The sequence below is a fragment of the Cyprinodon variegatus genome, unplaced genomic scaffold (assembly GCF_000732505.1).
Source record: "Cyprinodon variegatus isolate N-32 unplaced genomic scaffold, C_variegatus-1.0 Scaffold1187, whole genome shotgun sequence".
NCBI classification, from domain to species: domain Eukaryota; kingdom Metazoa; phylum Chordata; class Actinopteri; order Cyprinodontiformes; family Cyprinodontidae; genus Cyprinodon; species Cyprinodon variegatus.
In genome coordinates, this window is record NW_015151640.1 from 129,035 (window position 1) to 138,976 (window position 9,942).

General features: G+C 35.9%; 1 protein-coding gene across 1 annotated transcript in view; it reads left to right on the top strand.

The window, feature by feature from the left end:
• Positions 1-654: 654 nt before the first annotated feature.
• The window catches only part of map2k1 (mitogen-activated protein kinase kinase 1), a 16,744-nt gene continuing 7,456 nt past the window's right edge, over positions 655-9,942 (top strand). Inside the window, exons 1-2 of the mRNA XM_015401139.1 lie at positions 655-864; positions 7,904-8,114. Coding sequence (XP_015256625.1) covers positions 782-864; positions 7,904-8,114 — 294 coding nt within the window. The 5' untranslated portion in view covers positions 655-781. The remainder of the gene's footprint in view (positions 865-7,903; positions 8,115-9,942) is intronic.

Consider the following 9,942-nt stretch of genomic DNA (forward strand, 5'->3'; position numbering starts at 1 on the left):
CCATGGTTAGCTATAGCACCCCCTAGCGTTCTCCTAGCGCCACCACTGGTCAAAACAATCAGATTTCTTTTTTTTTTTTTTTTAAGCGCAAGGCTCCGTTTCCACTTTTGCAGAGTAATACACTTCATCACTTTATCTAAAGTTGCACTTTTTTGTTCTTCGGTTTAAAATAATAGTAACGAAAAAAGCAACAAGTTATGATGTAGCAAAGTGATGCAATTAAAACAAGCTAAACTCTCATTTCCTATTTAAATGGAGGCTAAATGTGGATCAGTTTTCTCCACATTGACATCCAGCCTGATTAACTTGTTAATGGCCATGGGAAATATCTATTTTTTTATTCGCAATTTCAGATCTTTTAAACAGACGCAGAGGAAATATTTTAACTTCTATAGGTAGATTATTATTTTGTGATCACAAGATAAAAATCTAAATTTTGCAATTAGAATACAAATGAAATGTATTTTATCTAAATAATGATACAACAGATTAAATTAAATAAATGGGGGAAAGCAAGCTATTGGTAAGTCTGTCGTTTGTATGATAAAATCTCTTAAATTTGGTTTCAAACATTACCAGCAGAGGGAGCTCTGCACCCATCTTTGCCATGCTGTCCGGAAGACCAGTGTAAATATTGTGACGTTAATCCACCACCCATCAGCTGCTCTGCCTCTGCAGTTTATGATAGCAGAGCTTTTTCCACCCGAGAGATCCAGTTTAATTCCACATCTCTTCTTCTTTTTTCTCCCATTTCTGCTTCCCTGCATCACCTCCTTCTAACATGCAGAAAAGAAAGAAGCCAGAACCGATCCAGCTTAACCCAATTCCTGATGGAAACACAATCAACGGAACAGGCGCCTCAGAGTGAGTGTCAATCATTCATCTACATATTAGGATTTGCAGCTATGATCTAACGATGGTACGACAGCAGTCAGTTCAGTGTCTGGGTGTGTGTTTGCATCTGTGATTGTATAAACTCTAAGCTGAGACTCAGCATCTGGTGTTTGTGTTTCTAAATTTGATTTGATAGATTTATCCTTCACCTTCAGCTATGACCAATATTCTCTTGAATTAATATGTTGCTTTGGTATTTCTAATTGCTCTCAAATTAGATTCAGCCCTACTGACAAATCTGATTTTATAGGTAGAGCCATTGATTAGTTTTACTCTGAATGGTTTACTTGTAAAACCAACATTTCTCAAGGAAACCACAATATTTCTTCATTTTAACAGCTATCCAACTTTTTAAAACATATTTTGTTTGTGGAATGTCTAATAAATGTAACAAATACAATTGACTAGCTTTGTTGAAACTGAATTATTTTCGGGTCTGGTGCATGTATTTAGATTTGTATTGCTTTTTGTTAAAGAAAAGTGCAATGTTATTATTATTTCTTATTATTGTCCTTGGTCCATCTGCTTTGGTGGTCATTAACAGCAGCCTGCCCTTTGAGTAGTTCCTAAGGATTAAATTACAATAGTGCAAAAACTATTGTACAACAACACATGTCATCTCAAGGCACTTTACAGTTCAACCAGATCATACTGTCAAATTGATTCAAAGTTTTCTAAGGAAAACCAGTTGATTGCATCGACTCATTGACTCTAATGCAATCCCTCCCACTAAGCATGCTTGTAGTGACAGGGGAGAGGAAAAACTCCCTTTCAACAGGAAGAAACCTCCAGCAGAACCAGGCTCAGTGTGAGCGGCCATCTGCTGAGGCTGACTGGGGATTAAGGAGACAGAAGCAGAGATACAAAAAGAAGCTATAAAAGGCGGCCCCGTCCAGGAAACACACAGCCAGGCAGACGAGCCCCGAGCCAGCCTCCATGTCAGAGGATGAAGACAGCACAGCCATCCAGTCACAGTCAGAGAAACAGGACTACACTGGAAAACAGGCCGATCTCCAACATCTATAAACAGAGGTGTTGATGGCAGCAGCACAGCTGATATTTCTCTCCAGGATGGTGTCACAGCCAAGCAAGAACAGACGAGGCAAAGCTACTATGAGAAGAAGCAGAGAGCATAATGTTAGAGATTGAACTGACAGATTCTGCAGAGTGGGAGAATAGAGATAGAATGAAGCAGAATGATGAAATGGGGTCCCTATGTCCTCCAGAATTCTAAGCCTATAGCACCATAACTATAGAGATAGCTAAGGATAGTTCTAAGCTACCCCTTTTTCTAAGGTTATGGAGAAGAGTGTTTACTTCTAATTGGAAGAATTTCTTGAGTAAAAAGAGATTTTTGAAATATTTCAGTCCATATTTGAATGTTTTCATAACAGAATCTGCATTGTCAATGTTTTTTTTTTTTCCTCTAATTGTGTCCTCCCAGGAACAGATTTAAGAAACCATTTGATAATTTTGTCAATATTTAGATGTGGGTATTCCCTGCTTAGAGCCTTGTGTAAGTATCTGTGGGTATGGAGTTGTTGTGTGGTTTCCCTCAGGGCTCAATTCTCAGACCTTTGCTATTTTCCCTTAACCTGGCAAAAGCCAGATTGATACCGTTTTGAATTCAAGTTGAACAACATGTATTTTCAGGAGTTTGTGTTTTCACAAATCTCACAAAAATTCATTTTGCTTAAAAGTTATTTTCCCAGTATCTCTTGCCCTTGGCTAATTTTTCATTGTAAAGATTGTATTTCATTGTTATTCAGATGACACTGAGTTGCAGGGGCCCCTAAAACAGGAGGATGATTAGCGCATGAAAAGTTTAAATTACTCTCTCAAAGAACTGAAAGCATGTTTTTTTTAAATTTGAATGAATGAATGAATGAATTTGAATGAATAAGATATAGTACTATTGTCACTTGTGCGTTGCCCTCTGACATAGATGCTGGATGTTTTTTGGCAGACTATTAACCTTTGTCAAAGACTGTGGTTTTGAAAAGGATTGTGATTTCAGACCGGATGGCTGGATCAGATCATCACAATCCAGCTTATTTTACCTGATGCTCATAAACTGCTAAGAAAAAGAAGCTTATTGCTAACAAATACACCTCAATACATATTCTGTAAAAGTTCAACAACAACAACAACAAAAAAATCCACTGGACTTGGTTTTCAAGATTTGAAGACGTTTCGCCACCTCTCCAGGAAGCTTTCTCAATTAATTTGAATTGAGAAAGCTTCCTGGAGAGGTGGCGAAATGTCTTCAAATCTTGAAAACCAAGTCCAGTGGATTTTTTTTTGTTGAACTTTTACGGAATGACTATGACCTGGATTACTGAGAATCTTCATCACCTCAATACATAATTCCATGCCTGTGTTTTAAGTAATTTAATGCACATAATAAATGCATGTTGTTGACAGCAAACAAAAGCATAACTCAAAAGCTGTCTGGAGCAGGGTAAATAAATAGAATAAATTTACTTTTATGCTTGAAAGTTTATATACCTTTCAAATGAAGATGGAAGAAAAATAGCTGCCAGTAAAATACATTTAAATTGGCCAAAGGAATAATAAATTAAAAAGATAAAAATTGATTTTGAATATAATACCAGTACATACATATGTTAATTAAACAAAACAAGTAAACAAGCCTGATGGAGCTTCTGAACTAGAATTATGTTGGGTAACACTTTGAGACAGTCACTGAATTCACTCTTCATGAGCAAGTTACTTTAATTTGTCTAGGACAAAATTGTCTAGGACAATTTTTTTTTTACTAAATTATTATTTAGTTTTTTTTAATAATAATAACTTTTTCAAGTTCTTTTTATTGGAATTAATAATGTGAAATTATCATTTTGTTTAATCGAAGAGTGTGTAAACTTTCAAGCACAACTGCATCTGCTACTGCTTCTGTGAAGCTGAGTCAAGGTTTAATTAAGCCGGAATATTTGCTTAATTCCCTCTCTTGATTTTGGTTAACAACTCTCTGATTGATTTTTTTTGATTATGGTGAAATGTTCATATTACCTGTAGATGAAAAATATATTTATATATTTGTTTAACATATCTTCCAAACAGGTTTGATCCAAACACCACCGTGGTTCTCTGGAGCTAATTTGACAAGCTTTGCAGCTTTATGCAAACAGGCCTTAATATTTACGTCTCAGGTTCAGCCTGGACACCTGTACTTTGCCTATAATCTTTTGTCTCACATTAGAAAAACCTTACGTCAGTGTTGCTACAAACTGGACTCAATGAGATGAGAATTATATAACATGTTGACTATTGTGAGGGCGGCTTCTCTCTGCTTAAATTGTCCAGAGCGAAATATTTAATTCTTTCATCACAAAATCAAACATTTGAAGGCTACATGTGATTTAAACAAAAACTATGGACTTAATTTGATACTTCAGTGTAGTAGCACTACAGCATAGCGTACAAATGGTGTGAGATGCACACCTCAATCAAATGACTGCTCTCCCTCCTCAGCAGCCACCAAGAGTTAATCACCCAAAACCTGCAGGGTTAGGGTTAGGGTCCTGAGGACCACAGTATAAGACCCCCTCTCACACCTGTTAAAATCTAATCCTAAATACATATAAAGCACAGTTATCAGTATTTTTGCAGTTTAAGAGAAAAATAATATTTTCTTCAATCCGGTTAGTTTTTGTTAGCAGTGAACATGTTCGGGAAAAGAAATAAACCACTGCAGAGTATCTTTTAAAATTCACTCTAAACAGAAACTGTATGCACATAAACTATACACATTGTGGGGAAACATAGTTTACAATAATTTCATGAAATGTGAGTTTGTTTGGCTTGGTGTGGTGTCTTAAAAGACTACAAAAAGAAAAGCGATCAGTCACTTTAATAAAATACTAAAATATGATAGTTAAAATTTGCATATGTACTCTGCAGATTGAACAAAAATACTATATGTATGTCTAAAAGTTTTTCTGTAAATGCTTTATGCAGTATTTAATTTTAGCCTTTAAATCATATTGTGTAGAAAAAGTTTTTGGAATGTGAATGTGGTTAATAATACAAAACATGCATTGAATAAAAACATCATTGTGAATCATTTGGACCACAGCAGACAACTGGTTGATGACACCAGTCAGTTAGCAAATGTATTGCATAATGATGGTGAATGAGCTTAATTCAATAATACAGCTTCTCTGAAATCAGACCATTGGTGGAAAAAAAAAAGAAAAGAAATTCTAGTCGGCCAGAAGCTTTTAAAGTGTGAAATGGTTCCCTGTTGTTGCTGCAGAACACTCAGACCCATTGTTAAACCGGAGAGATGATAGCAAATCAATATGTTTGGGTTGTTGTTATCCAACCAAATATTGGAGATCTCATGACAACATTTAGTCACATTTCTCAGAACTCCCCTTTGTGACATACCGCTGTTATTAAGTTTAACATTGTTCAAAATAAAAAAATGTAAAGCACCACATTAAGAAGCATACGCTCAGTTGTCAGTATTAATACCATATCAAACTTTTTGCAGGGTGTAGTAATGATACAATATACAACTTGATTCAGTTTTAAAAACCAGAATAATTTTTTTTTGCACTACTGTGAGTGTTCTCTAATGCATAATATTTTTTTATTAAATACAGTATAAAGAGGTAAAAAAAAAAATCCAACTAATTTTCAAAAATACTTTACGTAACCAGTCACAAGTTTCAGAGAAATCACAGTTTTTAGGAGCCATCGGTGCATCTCTGGCATCGTTCTGGCTGGATATTTTTAGTACTCCTCTTATCAGAAATGAGCCTGTGAGTAACTGTAGTGGTTTCCTGGCTGAGTCTGAGATTTTTTTTTCACCCATAGTCTCTAATAGGAGGGACAGAACAATTCCAGATTCCTAATGTTAACCTTCTTTATCTATTCTAAACCAGTCTGGTATGTTTTGGGATACTTTCCTGTCAAAATGAGTGAAACTGCTTAAACGTTTGACTGATTTTTTAGCAATATAATTAAAATATAATTAAAGAGTGACTTAAAAAAGAAAATTGGATATGATTATCAGGAATAATTCAGGAGCTACCAAGCAGATTGAAAACTAGAGTGTGCTACTAGGGTGATGTTTCCCTTATATTATTAAATAATCATCAAAGACTGAGAGTGTGCTTCTAAATAAACATCTACAAACTTGGCTGAGATCAGCATCTGTCCTCATGCCTGGTGTTTAGTCATAAATAAAGGTATAATGAAGGATGTTCTTTTTCCGGGTGGATCATCACAATAACTGGTCCTCCTAGTTGTCAATCATTTGGTGATATGTTTACGTAAGGTCTTCCTACGTGCTCGTCCCCATTTTCACTTACATAAGTGAGTCTGACTTAAACGGAAATATTACAAATTCTTCTTTTGGAAAGTAAGCTTGTATGAGTATGGAGAAATAGATTTGTGCATGGTCTCACACTCGTTTAATAGGCGTTCCCTCTCAGGAGCAGGTACAGGGTTGTGCATGTGCATTGTTTTTGAAAAGTGGAGAGGGCGGGTCTTTTAAAAAATTCGCGAAATCCCCCACTGTACCTTTTGTGAAGTCCAGTTTTTAAGACTAAAAACATTGTACAAACTGTCAAGCATGATGGTGATATTTTATTGCATTACCTTCTAATGTTGAAACAATCTGTTTTTTAAACAACATAGCAATGCCAAGCACACTTAAAAATGGTTTTGGGAAAAAACTAAAATGAGAAAAGCCATTGAAGATTTGTGGACAATAGTTACAAGCCTGATCTGTGCCTGGAAAACAACACTATCAAAGCTTATCTGCTATTCTTATTTGGAAGTGTGATCATATATTCAGCCGGAAATGTGAAGAAGCTTGGTGCTGTTTCCAAAAAGAATTTTTATCACCGTGTGAATAATTTTGGCCCTCTGGAGATCAGAGAAAATCCCCAAATTCTAACTTGAGCCCCAAAGTCTTGTATGTTTTATCATAGTGCTGCTAAACAAAAAAGAGGTTATAAAGAGATCAGTAAAAACTCAGAAATAACAGGGAATTCCTGGCAATGATGTGTAAACATCTGAATAGACCTACATTCCAGTATGTGTGTAATGGTGTCTAATAGTTGTATGCTGTTTATTTTAAGAACAAAAAGGCATGTCATCTTATTTGTAAAGCGTGCAGAAAGCTTTTTCTCCTTTAGTTTCATGTTCTACTGGATGTCCTTGAATGTTGTGTGGCTGGCATAGAAAAGCCAGTATTTGCCAGGTTGAGGGGGGGGATACTTCACATCTTGTATGGAGGTGTGTTTCTGGCTGCTAATGTTCTTTGCCTCCTCCTCCTTGTCAAACGAACAAACACCCACACCGCCCACGTCCAGCTGAAACTCAGCACCTCGTCTCCATGGATATAGATTCACACACCATCAAAAAATACAAGCACTTAACCCTATCTCTGTGCTGCATACGCTCTGTGCTGCATAAGGGTGTGCAGGGAGGAGCATGCACTTCCCTCCTCCAGCTGCTTTCCAAAGCAACTTGTAATTTACGTGCAAAGAAAAGAGCTTCATGAAAAGAGTCACATCTCTACCTCTATGCGTCATCCTGACAAAAAGCTTTCTTCGTGAAAGTAATTGTTAGAAGGTAAAAACGGAGGATGTCAGAGATGACCATTCATCATTCTCTTTTTATTTTACTGTTATTTGTAAAAGTAAATGTTTGGGTTGGTGTTTGCAGGTGATATATCAGAGGCTCCAAGCTCAGCAGGTCAGGAAATATCATTGACAATTAAAGATATCATTGAGTATTACATCCCAAAGCTTTCTGTATGTTGTATGGATTTTATATAATTGAATAAAATAAGAATAAAGATTTCCTTACTATAGCATCATACAAATCCCATTAAAACAAATCAAGTGTGTGGTTCTGACTTAAGATAGGCTGTTTTTCTGGGTCTTAAACTCTTTTCTTTTTAAGGAAGAATAACCAAAGTATGCAAAGAGCTGATTTGTCTGTTATTTTTATGGTTGTTTTTTTTTAGAACAAACTTGGAAGCTTTGCAGAAAAAGCTGGAGGAGCTTGAGTTGGACGAGCAACAGCGAAAACGCCTTGAGGCCTTCCTGACACAGAAGCAGAAAGTGGGGGAGCTGAAGGATGACGACTTTGAGAAGATATGTGAGCTAGGTGCAGGCAATGGAGGAGTTGTTTTTAAAGTCTCACATAGACCCTCTGGTCTGATCATGGCCAGGAAGGTGAGCTGGAAGTACCAAGTTCAAGTAAAAGATGTTATTTTCAAAGATATGTGCAAAACAGTACTCTATAGATCCCATATTCAGTAAACAAGTTTCTATTAATTGATTATATTTATTTCACCTCATAGGAACTTAAAATAATGAATCATAATCATTAGGACTGCAAATAACGATCATTTTTCTTATCAATTAATCTGTTAATTATGTTTTTCGACAAAATCGTTAATTATCATGTAGCAATATTACCTTAACTAAAGCTTTCCTACTTGAGGATACTAAGAGATCATATTCACGGACCAAGAGATTTTTTTTTAATCTTAAATGCAAAATGTTTATATATTTTTTTTGCAATTGGTATAATCACTGCTCTGAGTAGGTCGCTCTGTTAGCTAAAGCCATGTTTTCGAGTCTCTGTACTTCAGTTAACAATTAATCTATTACTAAATTGGTGGACGATTATTTCAATAATCGATTGATCATGACTAATCCGATAAATTGTTCCAGCTCTAATAATCATAATATATGTAATCATGTTTGGAAACATTTGCCTCGTGTGTGCTTTGATACTCTCAGTAACTCTCCGTATATGTATGAAAATCGATTTTGTAAACATAAAACCCTTTTTTTCCCCATTTTTGTAGCTGATGCACACAAATCCTAAAGACAGAAAACCAACAAAGCATCTTATCTGCCTAAATGAAAGTCAAATAAATGAACAATTTAAATTGAAAATTGAGCTTTTATTGCTTCAAGTTGATGTTTTAATTCTGGAGAAATCATTTTGCTTCTCTCTCAACATCAGCTTCTGCAACATGTCCTTGGGCATTGTGTGAAAGCAAACATTACTCTGACCTGTTACACAAGAACAGCGCTTTTTTTCATCAACTACCTTCAGAGGGGGTTGATGTCTCCTGCACAATACTGTGCTAAACTATTCATACCTGTTGATCCTTTTCACACATTATCATATTAACAGCCTCCTTGTGACACACAGTAGTGCATAATTGGGAAATCTATAGAAAAATACACATTGACATTATTTTACGAATAAAAATGTTAAAAGTATAGAAATTAGTTCAATCTGGCTAAGTTAGCACTTTGTAGATCTACCTTTTGATGCAATTACAAGTCTTTAGGTGCATATCTACAGTACAAAATATCTCAAACTTATTCTGATTTAATATAAAGCCTCCATGAGTAAAATAACATAAAAATGTATCTTTGGAGCATATCTCAGCTGCAATAAATTTCAAAGGGCTTTGCGTCAACATCTGAACAAATGTCCAGTAACATCATTAAAAACATCAATCAAGTAAGCAGCAAATCATCAAACATCAGAATATTCTCTCTATCTACTCCCACTTGGCTCCATTCTCAGGAAACATGGCATTTCCTTTCACTGTTATGCTGATGAAAGCCAGATTTATGTCCCCCTCAAAAAGGCTGATTCCTACTCTGTTGAACCACTGTTTAAGGTGTTTACATGACCTTAAAGCTTGGATGTCTTTAAATTTTCTGAATTTTAATGAAGAAAAGACAGAAGTCATGGTCTTTGGTGCCACATCTGTGACCCCCCCCTAGTTGATCTTGGTTCTCTAGCGCAATACAGTAAACCAATTGTAAGAAACCTCGGGGTAAAAGTGGACTCAGACCTTAAATTTGACAGCCAGATAAAAGCTGTAGTGAAATCTAGCTTTTTCCAGCTAAGGCAGCTGGCAAAGATCAAACCAGTCCTTCAGAGACAGCACTTTGAGACAGTAATCCACGCCTTTGTGACCACTCGGCTGGATTACTGTAATGCACTTTATGTGGGGATTACTGGGCCCTT